We start from the raw sequence: 15,242 nt of genomic DNA, 5'->3' as shown, positions 1-15,242 counted from the left end.
ATCGAATCGATTAAACCATCAATTCGTCAATTCAACTACTCCATACTAATTTTTAAGTTAACTAGTTCAATGCTCTTCGATTTCTGATCAAATGTAGTTGAAACTCTTTGATGGATGTATCTGTATAACTGAATTCATATGGGATACCTCATTCACTTTATAAATAGCAAGTAAGGAGAATTTTTTAAGAAAATAGTTGAAAAAGCAAAAGAAGAAAGGAGAAATGAAAGATGAGGGATGATGACAACACAATATGGGAAAACGTTATAGAAGGAAGGCTCACACACACACTAAATGAAAAAATAATAATAGTGAAGCGCTTTTATGGGGAAGGTAACGGCCACGAGAACTCCTCTGTTCTTCCAATCAAAACTTCTCTGTATTTCTGTTTTGTACCTCTTCACCACTCTCTTCCTTGCTTTTTACCGCTCCGTCTCCCCCACCACTTGCCTCTTTCGATCCTCCCCTTCCGACCCTATTCAATCCCCTCTCTTTTATTACCCTTCTTCCTATGGAGAACACAAGTATGCCATCACCACTCACCGACATTCTTGTTCCTCCCCTGTTTTTTTCTCTGGTATTTCCTTCGATTTCCTTTTTGTTTAATGCTTCGGTTTTCATGATTGTTTTAGTGATTTTGGGCTAAAGGGTATTTTGTTTCGTGATCAGATTATGGAATGGTGGTGGGGGAGATCCATAATTTATGTACGAATTCTTCAGCATTTTTGCCGGCTCTGAGGTATTTACAAGGGAAAGCCGACACTTTTGGAGGAAATTTTGAAACCCAGAAGAGATTTTCTTATTTTAATTATTCCAATGATGAAATTAAAGTCCCTTGTGGATTTTTAAAGGAGTTTCCTGTTAGTGATTCTGGTTTGTTTCTTATTTTAATCTAAATTATTCTTGAAAATAATGCTATAATTATGATCTAACCATGTTTTGTTAATATCCATTGTTATGGTTGATTTCTCTTGTAACTTGTTTGTTTATGGTGTAAATTCAGATCGAATCGCCATGGAAAGCTGCAATGGAGTTGTTGTAGTATCTGCAATCTTCAACGATCATGACAAAATCCGGCAACCAGTAGGCCTCGGATCCCAAACCCTAGTCGACACATGTTTCTTCATGTTCATAGATGATATAACCCTTCAAGGACTCTACGACCATAAATTAATCCCACAAAACTCGCCCGATTATAAAGTCGGTGTTTGGAGAATCGTTAAAGTTTTCTCCGAGAAACTCTACGAAAATCCGGCAATGAACGGCGTGATACCGAAGTATCTAGTTCATAGACTTTTCCCACACTCGAAATTCAGCATTTGGATCGACGCGAAGCTTCAACTAATGGTCGATCCGTTGCTGCTGATACATTCTCTCGTTGTATCGAAGGACGTGGATATGGCGATATCGAAGCATCCATATTATGTTCATACGATGGAAGAAGCGATGGCCACGGCACGGTGGAAGAAATGGTCGGATATTGATGGCTTGACACAGCAAATGGAGACTTACTGTAAAAATGGATTGAAGCCATGGACTACTGATAAGCTACCTTACACCACAGGTAAATAAATTCGCTTTATCTTTCTTTCAAACTAAATTTAATTATTTCTTGATGATTTGTTTTACGAAGAGACAAAATTTTGCTTAGTAGATTCTCATCCTCACACTAAACTTAATTGGTCAATCTAGCTTTTTATTATACAAGCTGAGTTTTATTAGGTTTAGTTTTAATAACCCACCAACTTCGTTATTTTAATTTGTCCCAACCGAATGAAATGCATGAATTGTTATACAAGTGTGTTTTTTTTAATGTGCTTTAGGTCTCTGATCATTAGAAATGAACATTAATTAGCACTATGGTTCATTTTGACAATTTGGTACCTTCAAGATGCAAATCATGACTCCTTTGCGTAGCTGTGACGTTCCTTGTAACTCAATTCATAATCTTTTTGGCTTTAGCTGAGATAATACATGAATAACTTTATTAGAACTTGAGAAAGATACATGTTATCATTAGCATTTCCCTTGAGCTTTTTCTTGGGGATTTTGGCTGCAACTGAGGAAGGTGAATAACTATATATATATATATATGTCATATCATCATATGTTTTACGCTTATGGATAGAATTAACAGAAAACAGTTGACTTGAGGACTGAAGATACACATTTAAAAAGTAGGACTAGAAATGATGAAATAGTAATAAATGGAGTTTTTATAGAATTTAACCAAAAAGGAACTTGGGAAGGGTAGTTTCAACAACATATAGTAACCTCTCTTCATATACTTATATGTTTTTTAACCAAAGTTCTAACTTGGCGGCTAGCTACTACATCAAATACTTTCTAGTAGTCATATAGGAATATGATAGAAAGCCCCAACAGGGTGGTCACACAAAAGGAAAAGATACCCAACGGGGTGGTCACACAAGAAGAAAAGATACAAAAGAAACGTCTTAATCAATCAAAATAAACATGTTACATGCTTCCTTATCAAATACCATTTCAGATATGAGAGATTTTCAATAATGTTAATGTGTGTGGCTTTTGACATGCACACGTAAAACCCTGTCTTATTCATATATTATAACATAATATTTTTGTCTTAAATTTGATTGGTTTTGGGCTTGCAGATGTACCAGATAGTGCATTAATATTGAGAAAACATGGATGGGGAAGCAACCTTTTCTCTTGCCTTTTGTTCAATGAGTTGGAAGGTTTTAACCCTAGGGACCAACTGGGTTTTGCATTTGTAAGGGACAAGATGAACCCAAAGCTGAAGTTGAACATGTTTGAAGTGGAAGTGTTCGAGAAGATTGTTGTGGAATATAGGCACAACCTTAAAAAGACTGGGAACGTTAAAGCTGTTTCGAGTGGTGGGGGCGTATCTAAGAAGACCAAAAGGGAAAGAAGCCATGGGCATCTGGTTTTGACTGACAGTAGTTGTCAGAATTATCTTTTGAAAATGTGGGGTGAATCCCATAGTTGATTTTGTCTTCTTTTTAAGTATCAACACCAACAGTTATTAGTCTGTTCGAGAAAGACAAAAAAGAAAAAGCTAACCAACGAAGGGACAGTTCACAGGGAAAAGCTGACAAAGAGTACAGGTTGGCAGGGTATCGATGATCTTTTAATGTATGATATTTCGGCTGGGGCAGTTGTTTCATTCATTTATGGTGCTTTCTCTTAGGTGGTTCTGCCTTTGGGGTTTATATTATAGTTTGATTTAGGTCAAAATTATTACTCATTTTAAATCCCATTCAAAATATTCGAATTACATATTTAAATTATTGAATTATTAAAATTATTAAATAATATATAAATAATTTTAAAAGTAAAAGATAAAATAAAACATAAAAAAAAGTGGATGATAAAGTTTTTGTATAATTTTGAAAATTTTAAAATTAAGATTTTACATCATCCAATTTTGCAATATTTATTTTTAACTTTTCATTTTAAACTATGTCACATAAGATTTGGCATATCATTTAACCATTATATTAATAACTTTCGTAACAAAATGACATTATCAATATAACCTTGATAGGTTGGAGATATAATTAGAATGTTTTAAAGTTTGAAGACCAATTTAGAATGAAGGTTACAGTTTGGGGATGTATGGTGCAATTAACTCAAATAATTTTTTACATTTTAATGGTTAAATTTTGCTATTAGTCCTTATACATTGTGAAAGTAGTGGATTTAGTCCATGTACTTTAATTTGATCAATTTTAGTCCTTGTACTTTTGAATTGGTAAAATTTTGTCCCATGCTTTTCAAAAATTAAAATTTTAGTCCTAACCCAAATAGTAACAAATAAATAAATTTGTTTGGTTAAATTCAATTACTACTCTTGTACTATGCATATAGTTGTAGATTTAGTACATGTTCTACAATTAGATCATTCTAAGTCCATATACTTTTCGAATTTTAAAGTTTCAACCTTGATGTAAAATGACGGGTACTAATCCGCTAACTGGATTTTAAGTAAAATATGAAAATCACAAGGTAACATGACATGACATTACACATGTGATAGTATGTTTGTCGCATCAAATTTTAGAAATAACAAAAATTACCTGAATGAATTTAATAGTTATTGTTTGATGAGAATTGTAATTTTAAAATTTGAGAAGTATAGGGACTCAATCTACGACTTTCATAAAATATAAGGACTAATAACAAGATTTAACTTTTTTAATTGTTATACATAAATCTTTTAAGTCCCATCTATCACATCCCCCATTTCTTATAGCCATCCTATACATCGTAGGGTATCAGGGTGTGAGCCCACCAAAAGGTCCCCTATACCCTGTACATGCCCTTGAAGGGCCACAGAAATAGAGAATCTTCTTACACTTTTCTATCTTCTTCTCCCAGAGGAGAGCCTTTTGGGGATTTCATGAACACCAAGGAGGACTCATCACATTGGAAAAGCTTGTAGCTTCTCCCTTTCTTCCACCATACTTCTAACACCATTTGGTCTTATGGCTCTCTTCCAAACTATTGCTGCAATGAGTTTGGACTAACTCTGATCTCTAAAAATTAGTAAAAGTGGCTCCTCCCAATGAAAGCACCCCAAAATTGAGATCACTCGTGGATTTACGGTGAGTTTTAGATTTGAACCAGGTCAATTTCTTTTACTCATTCATCTAAAATTGGCATCGAATACTTCATTCCAAGGTATTATATATTGGCATTTTTGGCAAGACCATTGGTCGTAGCTTCAATGGCCAACAATTCATCCCATAGGAAGCCTTTCAACAATTCCTCAATAGAGATGGCTAGCTCCTTCTTGCGAGCTAAATATTAGCTACCAAAAAGAAAAAAAACCTCTCAAAAATGCCAGCTCTGACCTAAATACTAGCTCCCTCATGCTGAGTTACTTACAAAAAAAAGTATCTCAAATATGAGAGCTCCATGTGCGAACTAAATATTAGCTCCAACTTGTGAATTCATGTTGTTATGATTAAGCTTTTGGAACGTCATTTTCTACCAATTTAGAATTAAAATTAAAATAATAAATTTTGTAAACATTAAAAATTCAATTTGTTGAATTTTTTAGATTGAAGATTAAATAGATAAAATATGTAAATATTGGAGAGCTAACTTTGTTACTATAATAATAAGAAAGCCTAAATAGATAATGACAACTACCTAAGGAGAGTCACTAAAATATTTAATGATGAAAAGTTGAGTGATTATAATATTTAGGTGACGATAATAAAACCAAGTGCATAGTTTAGTTAATATTCTTGTAGTTTATTTTTCGGGGTAAACTACCTATTGTAGTTGGTCACTCAACTTTTCGGGCGCTTTCATTTGTGTCTCTCAAAATGAAATCTTTACAATTTCGTTACTCAACTTTTAGGATGTTTTCATTTTAGCCATTCAATCGTTGTATTAAATTAAAATAATGCATCAAAAATTGTCAAATTGCACTTGTTTATCACATTGCTGAAAATTCTAACTTTTTTCAATATTAAAATTTTAAATTTTAAAACATAAAAATCAATTAAATAAATTGTTGAAAATTTTTATCCCTTGATAATGTTAACCGATTTATTCTTGTAATATTGAAATTAATTAAATTAATCTCCTAAATTTTAAAATTCTATTTTATGTTTCCTATTATTTTTAATAATTGTCGTAAAACTTAAATTTCTTTTGATTAATTAAATTAATTGCTTATTCTTCGATTGGGTAAAGAAATGATGAAAAATTTTGGATTTTGTTTGACATGGAAGATAAAATTAATTATAAGAATTTTTCTTTGCTTTTAGCTTAGTATGAAAGATTCAAGATCATAAAATAAAAAGAAATTTGGGTTTTATGTACAATTATTAAAGATGATTTATTTAAGTTGATTTTAGTTTGGAAACATAAAATAAAATTTTTATATTTAAAAGGAGGTAAACAAGTACAATTTGATAAATTTTAAAGCATTATTTTAGTTTCTATCGTTTTTTCACTTTAATCTTTATTTTTTTTACCCCGATCAATATTTAAAAAAGGATTTTTTTTTAGGTAACCAAAATGAAAATGTGAACATGATGTGGCATGTACAAGTTAACTGACGTTAGAGATTTACTGGTTGGGTGGCTAAAATGAAAACACCCTAAAAATTGAATGACGAAATTGCAAAAATTTCATTTTGAATAACCAAAGTAAAAATGCCCCAAAAATTGGACCAACTAGATAATTTGCCTTATTTATTTTAACAAGTAAAACTCTCAAATTTGACATTCCATTTAAATCAAAAAATGATTCCTCAGTATAGCACTTGTTATTTGTACATTCAAATTTTAATTCAGTTGCTTATAAATTAAACCTCTTTAAAGGGGAAAAAAATGTATCTAATAATTTTGTCCTCAAATCTGATCAAATGCATCCTTTTCTTTAACAACGAATCCCTTGCTTTTTCTTATTTTCCTTCCTTTTATATGTATTTTTCTCTTTTTAATATCTAATTTAGGTAAAATTAGTGGAAAGCAAATGTTAAAACATTTGTAACATTTAAAATATTATTTTTGCCCTTGAAATTTGTATTCGACAAATTTTAATAGTAGATGTTTTCCGGTTAAGGTAAACTATATAATTGGTAATCTAATTATGCTAGTGTTTTTATTTTGGTCATGTAATTTTTATTTTTAATTTAGACACTAATATTTATATTCATTCCTATTTTGATCACCGCATTAAATTGATAATGGAAATAACGATGTAGCCTTTTTTAATTGATATAATAATATATTTAATCATTAATTCTTACATATTTTATCAATTTGATCCTAATTCTAAATAATTCGATAAATTTAACTTTTCACATTAGGAGTGAGTAAAACTCGACTCGATTCGAAAAAATCAAAAAAAATTTGAATTTTGAGTTATTCGAATTATTCGAGTTAACTCGAATAAGTAATTCAAGTTTCGAGTTTGGATCAAGATGAATTTTACAATTCGAATAAAAGATTATGTAAATACCCTTTTGGTCATTGTTAAGTTTGAAAATGAGTAAATTGGTCTCTCTTAACAAAAATTACAAAAATAAATTTACAATAATTTTTAAAATTTAAAATGTAACGCCCCAAAATTTGAGTTTTGATTACTAAGTCGTGTTAGTGAATATATGTCTGCTTTTGTGGTTACGTGCTCTGTTTGTTCACTTGAGATCCAAGGTTTGAGTTGTATAAATTTTGGAATTTTGTTAAGTTCCTTACTTGAACCCTTAGCTTAGGATTCTTTGGTTAAGTTGAATTTGGTGACTTTTTATTATAAGAATGAGCTTGTTGTTTCAATAGTTAAGCGTCTAACTAATCTTTGGTTTCGTGTTTGAGTCACTATGTATGTGACAAGGATGATATTTTTTGCACTTTTCTGCAAAAACTGGAATTTAAATGCTCCTTCCCTCTACTGTTAATTTAGAAGGTTTTTCTTTTTATTTCTTCCCAAAGAACTTGTTTTTCCTTTTTGTTGTTACGTTCTTAGTAAATTTTCTTTTTGGTCCTATTCGCCTTGTACAATTGCTACATCGGATTGTGTTATTGCTTGTTCTAGTGTGCTTTAAGGTAAGTTGAATCGTTAGTCTTCGTTATACTACATTATTGTGCAATTTGGGATTTTTCCAAAATTTTGAAGATTGATAATCTTGTTGTACGTTGTGTTCTGGTGCACTAGGGGAGACTCAAGAGATGTCTAACGCCTTCCGTTTTACTTAGAAATTGAATGTGTATTGGGATTCTGCAGTAAGTAGACTTTTGCTCGTTTCGTGTAGGAAGTTGAAGCTTTCGATGGAACTTGACTGTCAATGCTTGTGTTTTGCGAATGTAATGTTGAATTGAGTGTTTGGAACTTGTTTTAGGCTTGGAACCTGAAATTGAGTGCTTCTACAACGTCGGGTAATAGGTGGGTACCGAAACCCTTCCTTTTTCTGCGTTTTTTCGTCAAAAATGGGACTATCGACGACACACCAGCATGTGTACAAGCCGTGTGGTGGACAGTGTAACTCATTGAGCTTGAATTTGGGGTCATACGGGTAAGTCACACGAGCGTGTGTTAAACCATGTGTGAGAAGTGAAATGCTGAGGTCACACGGGCAAGACACACGGGTGTGTGTCCAAGCCGTGTAACTTCTTGAGTTCAGATTTGGAGTCACATGGGCATGTGCCGAGCCGTGTGAGGTACATAGGCTAGCACACGGTCGTGTGCCTAGGCCGTGTGAATCATTCATTTGATAAATAGGAGACAGGGGTTTAGGGATAGATGAGTATTATCTGATCTGGCAGTGAGATTGTAAACACTGCAATGTGCCATACCGACACTATGAGGTGTGTAGGGTGGATGGAGATGGTGCGTAGAGAATGAAATAGAAAATTGCATTTGTATCCGTAATGTGTGACATGTGCACCTAATCGTATTTGTTTATATGTGCATCTGTATTAATTTGCTATGCATCCGGATTGTTGTGTCTAGATTCATTTTAGGTTGTTGATCTGACTGAGGAGACCAAACTGTTATCTGAATAATCAATAATATATGAGTTCTTATACATAGGCTAGTCTATTTATGTTAAGTTTTACAATGTGACACACTAACTACTTAAATGAATTTCAGTGAACTCTCAGAAATAAGCAGTCGGCAGACGTGGAACTCGGCCATCTAGCGGATTTATATATGTGTGTAAACCTATGTTTTAATTTCGTATTTTTAAACTACTAGGATTTTATTATGTTTCGGATATTGGATGTTTTTTTTAAGTTAACAATGGTGAAAGGCTCGCTTTAAGTATGACTATGTTTTGGTAAAACAACGTGACATTTTAAACTTAGTCTTTCCGTCTAGGCCGGATTTAGGGTGTTACACAAAATATTTATAAAAATTTTAAAATTTATATTTTCTAAAAAAGTATAACAAAATCTAAAAAATATATAAAGAAAGTTAAAAAAATTAAAAAAATTAGAATAATAATTTTAGGGACTTAAACAAGTTAATTAATGATTCAAGTTTATCATACTGAAGTATTTTTTTATTATTTTGCTTTGAAAAAAATTTCAAATATATATGGTTTCAAATTTATTTGCTTTAACATGAAATTAGTTATACTGTAACAAGATTTTAATTTGGCATGTTTACTTTTTTAATTTAACTCAAACAATTTCACTCGATTCAACTTGACTCGAATTTCGTTTCACTCGACTCGGTTCGAAAAAATTTCAAATCGAATTAGGATAATAAAATAAGACTCGTCAACTTGATTTCGATCGAACACTCACCCTACTATACATTGCAAATTTTATCAATTTAATCTTCAAACACAATTTCTAATATTTAATACTATTAATACCAATAGGATCACGGCAACCGCCGTGGATATTGTCTTGTAAACAAGGCTTGGTGAAGATTTTCCATTAAAATAACAAAACCATAAATTATAAACCATATAGATAGTATATTCTAGGAAGAGGTCATCCCTGTTTATATATATTTTCTTTGACGTTACCAAAAAATTAAATTAAAGAAAGCGTGAACCCTAGCAATGGAATTGAGAATTGGGAAATGGTGGAGTGAGTACCTTAAAAAACCTTTTAAAAATAGTGTTTGAAAGAATGAATGAAACAAGAAAGAAAGGGACACATGGGGGTTGATTGGTTCGGTAGCTCAAACTCTGTATAGATAATTTTTTTTTTTTTAAACAATGAAAGGAACAGGATGCAAAGAGGAGGAAGGATAGCACCAAATGCAGGTCACGGGAGTCTGAGTGTTTGGTTCTCTAATCTTTTGTAGTTATTTGGTTTCAAAATCTGTGTGCTCAATCTAAGAACAACCAGGAATTAGAAAAACTCAGTTTTAAAAATTGAAAGTTTTGGTTAGGATGTTTAAAATTTTAATTAATAGAATTTATAAATACAAAGAGTTAAATTTATTGAATTATTTAGAATTAAAATCAATTCAATAGAATATGCAAGTATTAAGACTAAATGTGTTATTATACTAGTTAGAAAAAGATCACATCATTATTTACATTATCAATTTAACGGTGGGTGACCAAAATAAGAACTAATATAAACATTAGTGCCTAAATTGAAAATTTTTAAAATTAAGTCACCAAAACAGGAACACAAACATAGTCGAGTGACCATTTGAATAGTTTACTATCGATTTTAATAAGAATATTTTAATGTATTATGATTTTATTAAGTGTATTTGTTTTCTTTTACAATTTATAATTTAATTTTATCATATGTTGAACCCGAATTTTGGAGTGGAACTTATACTCAGATCGTCAAAACAGATGAGGGCACCTGTGGTTTATAAAAAAAAGAAAAGACCAAAGAGTCATTTTCAATAGGAGACACATTTTCAAGTCTTGGTGACGGCATTGTTAGAAGGAGCAGTCATGAACCCCGAATATAGATCATAAGAAAGACATAAAAATATAAAAAAGAGGTCGTTGACGAAGCCGCAAACTAAACCTTTTCCAAATCAAGGCTTAAGGGTTTTTTGGATGGATGACGAGATTAGTTATAGTTGAGTTTAAAACAATGGTGACAATAAGATAAATTATTGTAATAATGAAATTGATTATTGTAGCAATGAAAATGGTTAATATGACGGTAAAATTAAAAAAATGATGAGATGCATATTTTGATTCAAACACAATAGTGTGAGATAGAAAATATTAAAACTACTTGAAAACAATGAAATTTTTATTTAAAACAATAAAATAAAATTTATTATTATTAGAAAAGAAAATATCAAATTGCACAATAGATGAAAAGAAAAATCATTTCTTTGTGATAGTTTTATTTCCTGAGTGGATTAAAAAAGGATCAGTATTGAAGACCGGGATGAAACCAATGTAATTTATTGTATCTACCCAAACATATAAAGTAGTGTGACTCGAATTTTATTTGATTTAGTTTGAAAAGTTTGAGGTATAATTTATTTATTGAAGAAAAATAAAAATGTAAAATTGGAGATTTGTGGGGGTGAAGGTTCGAGAGCTGAAAACCGCATATAGTATTAAACTTATTGTATCGTTGTTTTTCTAACATTAGTAAATTTCTTTTTCTCTTCTGTGATTTGTTCAGATAAAAGTTTTTCACCTAAAATCTATATATATATATATATATATATTAGTTTATGATAATTCTTACTATTATTATCCACATATAATTTGACCATGGAAAATCTAAAAGGAATATTCTTGAAAACTCTTGCTAAACCCACATTATATTAAATTTGATTTATCTCGATTTGATCGTCACCAACAGGTATTACATGTTTTTTTCCGAAGAAATTGTTGTTATTCGCAAAACTCGTTTTGACTTACAGCTCTTTGTTGGTGATTTCTTATAAAGCAAAATATTCTTTTGCACCAACGGGATAGTATGAATTATTTATTTAGTTTAGTGAAGCTCGAAGCCATTCTTGCGGCTAATTTACTCTTCCCTAGAAAGCCATTACCAGTCTTTGATAGCAAGGATCATGAATAGGAGAGCCTGTATCGCCTTTCTACTGATCACAGTTTTGTTGATACTGATAGTTCTACTGATACTAGGAGTTATATTATATAATACCCCACTAATTATAGCCGCTTTGATTGTTCTACCTTTTTTTGTGGCTTACCTTTTTATAAGACTTAAAAATGGGTTCAAAGATGTACCAAAAGAAAATGGGTTCCTAGAAGTTGAGGAAGAGTGTCTGGAAAACATGTTGGGGATGCCAACAAGATTCTCTTATCAAGAGTTGAAAAAGGTTACCAACAATTTTAGCAACAAACTTGGTGAAGGTGGATTTGGGTCTGTTTTTCATGGAACACTGCCTTCGGGTTCTCAAGTTGCAGTGAAACATCTTGTTGGCTTTGGTCCAGTTAACAAGTCCTTCATAGCTGAAGTTCAGACGATTGGAAGCATCCACCATTTCAATTTGGTAAGTCTGGTTGGATTTTGTGCTGAAAGATTCAATAATCTTTTAGTTTACGAGTACCTGGTTAATGGATCACTAGACCGATGGATCTTCAACCAAAACCAAAAACTTGCTCTTGGTTGGCAAATTAGAAAGAAAATCATTCTAGATATAGCCAAAGGACTAGCCTATCTTCATGGAGATTGCCACCAAAAGATAATTCATTTCGACATCAAACCAGAAAATATCCTTTTAGACGAGAATTTCAATGCCAAAATTTCAGATTTTGGGTTATCTAAGCTAATTGGAAAAGATCAAAGTCAAGTCGTAACAACTATGAGGGGAACCCCTGGTTATATGGCTCCCGAATGGCTAACTTCAACCATAACTGAGAAAGTAGATGTCTATAGCTTTGGTATTGTGGTCCTAGAAATTCTGTGCGGGCGTCGAAACATCGATAGATCTCAACAGGAAGAAGATAGGCATTTATTGGAACTGTTTAGGAGAGAGCAAGAAGAAGGGCAACTCCTGGATTTAGTTGATAAGTGCAATAGTGATATGCAATCGAATGCAATTGAAGTTGTGGAGATGATGAAGGTCGTTGCATGGTGCTTACAAACTGAATATGTAAAGAGGCCTTCCATGTCCACCGTGGTGAAGCTTTTTGAGGGCTCAGCTGATGTTGTAAGTGATAACCTGAATGAAGATTTTTTAAATGGATTAATACTTGAAGCGACAGAGACCGACACTTCAACAATTTTACCTTCTATATTATCTGGGCCGAGGTGACGATTACAGGTATCTTCGTCAATTATAATTCTTAAAGATCCAAGCAATAGTTGACAATTCAATGTCAATTTACTTTTTCTTATTAATGAAGTGAGATGCAAAACGTATTTGAAGGGAAAATAATGACGTTGGTGGTTCAAATTGTGAACTAATATTTGCAAACAATTCACAAACACGAATAATTTGTAGAGTAAATTACATAAGTTAATAGAAAAAAATCATTTTCTTTTGGAAATTTAAGAATTTTTATTTCTTAGAATTTTATGAATATTTTAAATTTTCAAGAATTTTCCATAAAATTATGATTTTATAATTTTATAATTCCAAAATGTAAACTATGAATTTTTAGTTTTAAAGAATTTTTAATATTTTTTTAGAGTTTTATTGAATTTGTTTTGGATTTACCATTGAAAAACATAGAAGTACCAAATTGATATTTTAATTATAGTTTATGGACCAAATTAATTATTAAACCTATGAGTTAATGTACAATATTATTAGTTTGTTATTGAGTTAATGAGCGAGTGACAAATACGTTATAATTTTTAATTAGGTGATCAAAACAAAACTTACTATAATTAGGTGTCTAACAATGTATTTGATGAGTAGTGATTTAATGGCCCACATTGACGTTTGATAGCAAGATAACAAAGGGATGGCTTAAATGATCAATTTCAATTAGTTGAATGACTAAATTATAGTTTTTCAGAATTGAATGACGAAAGTATAAACTTACTAGTAATTAGTGACCATTAATATAGTTTACACTTCTTTTAATTACTCGTGAATTTTCAAATCTCAACTAATTATATTGAAGAATATTATTACTATAAATAATTGAAGGATATTATCTGTTTAAGCGTGCACGGACTCACAACTTTCAAGTAAATGTAATAGCACCACAGACGAACACACTATGTCCAAAGAAAGCTGCTCAAATAAAGGTCTACCACTTGTTCTTTCTGAAGCTCAAACCTAGGTGGGTTCTATGGGTGAACAAATATTAATTTTTATATATTTATATTTATATATATACTTATTAATAAAATCATTGATTGAGTTGATGTCACGAGTCAATCAGGCACCAACTCAATTAGGAAAATTACAAAAATGACCTTTCGTATTTAAAATAAGTAATATTGTTTGAGAGTATTTTGATCTTTTTAATTTAAAAATAAAAATAAAAATATGCATGCGTGTGATTTGAGTCTATGCAAATTTTATTGGAAAAACTTTAAATTTACCATTCAACTAATGTTTTATTTTGATTTACTTATACATTTTAATTTGGCTAAAGGGTCAAATAGCCCTAAAATTTTTTTAAAAAATCAATTGAGCTCTTATGAAAGAAGTGCACCCAATCAATTGGTCACTTTCATTAACGGAAATTGTTAGCTGAGTAGTTTGATCATTAATCATGTTGACGTGGTTGACGGAAGCCACCAAAAATTACCATATGGCAGTATATCGACATAGCATGCCACTTCAGCAAAGAATATTTTTTTAAAATAATTAATTAAAATGTACATATAGAATAAATTTGAATAATCAATGATCTAAATTCATTCGAATACAAAATTAAAAATTAAAAATATATAAATTTCAAAATTGTAAAAACTCGTGAAATATAATTTCAAATATGTAAAAGAAACAACATATATTTATTCTAAAATATATAAAAAATTCAAATCTTAAAAGAAACAACCTATATTTTTTATTACCCTTTAATATTTACTTGTATTCTTTTCTTGTTCTTATTTTCTAGTACCATATTTTACCTATTACATTAATTATTTTTCCCATATTTTATCGTTCCATATAAAAGTTACGAAATTATAATTTACCTCAAAGAATTACTAAATTATTTTATTAAAAAATTGTTATTGAAAATAATTATGAACTTATGATTAAGTTAATTTTAAGTCAAATAATTAAATAAAAGAGTGCTCTATATTCACATCATTTTCATTTTGTTTTAATAATTAAACTATGGATAATGTATTTGATTTCTCAATCAAATCTAAAAAATTATTATATTTTTAATTAATTTTTAAGAAAATATTTTATTTTATATGCACATTTTAATTAATTTTTAAGAAAATATTTTATTTTTGTAAAAAGTATTTCTTTTTAAAAAAGTTTTGCTAAGGTGGTATGCCACGTCAACATAGCCATGTTAGCATATTGTCATGTGGCAACTTTTGGTGGCTTTCATCAGCCATGTCAACACGGCTATCGATCAAACCAATCAACTAATGGTTTTTGTTGACAAAAGGTTCTAATTAATTTTTTTTGGGTCATCGAGGGCTCAATTGTTTTTTGTAATCACCGAGGGCATAATTGGGTGCACTTTGTTCATAATGACTCAATTGATTTTTTTTATTGAGGATTTTTTTGACCTTTTAATTTTATTATGTACATTTTTTTACCTCCGTCAATTGTACTATATGTAAAATGATGGACTAAGTTGGTGTCACGAGTCAACTCAACATCAACTTAGTTGTAAAATTACTAAAATACCCTTAATTTAAGGGGTAATTAATTTA

The 15,242-nt window shown here is 30.7% G+C and overlaps 2 protein-coding genes across 3 annotated transcripts; both read left to right on the top strand.

The window, feature by feature from the left end:
- Window positions 1–200: 200 nt before the first annotated feature.
- Window positions 201–3,277, top strand: LOC105777040 (probable hexosyltransferase MUCI70). 2 transcript variants are annotated; one of them, XM_012600086.2, is made up of 4 exons: window positions 201–333; window positions 670–873; window positions 1,004–1,564; window positions 2,634–3,277. In XM_012600086.2, exons 1-4 carry the CDS (start codon window positions 231–233, stop codon window positions 2,987–2,989), a joined length of 1,224 nt encoding a protein of 407 aa, XP_012455540.1. In that variant the 5' UTR covers window positions 201–230; the 3' UTR covers window positions 2,990–3,277. The 2 variants fall into 2 exon arrangements, with proteins under 2 accessions (XP_012455540.1, XP_012455539.1); XM_012600085.2 differs by having other exon boundaries at window positions 201–577.
- An 8,435-nt stretch (window positions 3,278–11,712) lies between these two features.
- Window positions 11,713–12,696, top strand: LOC105775137 (G-type lectin S-receptor-like serine/threonine-protein kinase SD2-5). Its single transcript, XM_012597668.2, has one exon. It carries the CDS (start codon window positions 11,713–11,715, stop codon window positions 12,694–12,696), a length of 984 nt encoding a protein of 327 aa, XP_012453122.1.
- The last annotated feature ends 2,546 nt before the right edge of the window (window positions 12,697–15,242 follow it).

Source organism: Gossypium raimondii, chromosome 10, assembly GCF_025698545.1.
Source record: "Gossypium raimondii isolate GPD5lz chromosome 10, ASM2569854v1, whole genome shotgun sequence".
NCBI classification, from domain to species: domain Eukaryota; kingdom Viridiplantae; phylum Streptophyta; class Magnoliopsida; order Malvales; family Malvaceae; genus Gossypium; species Gossypium raimondii.
This window is presented reverse-complemented; position numbering and strand designations above follow the sequence as displayed.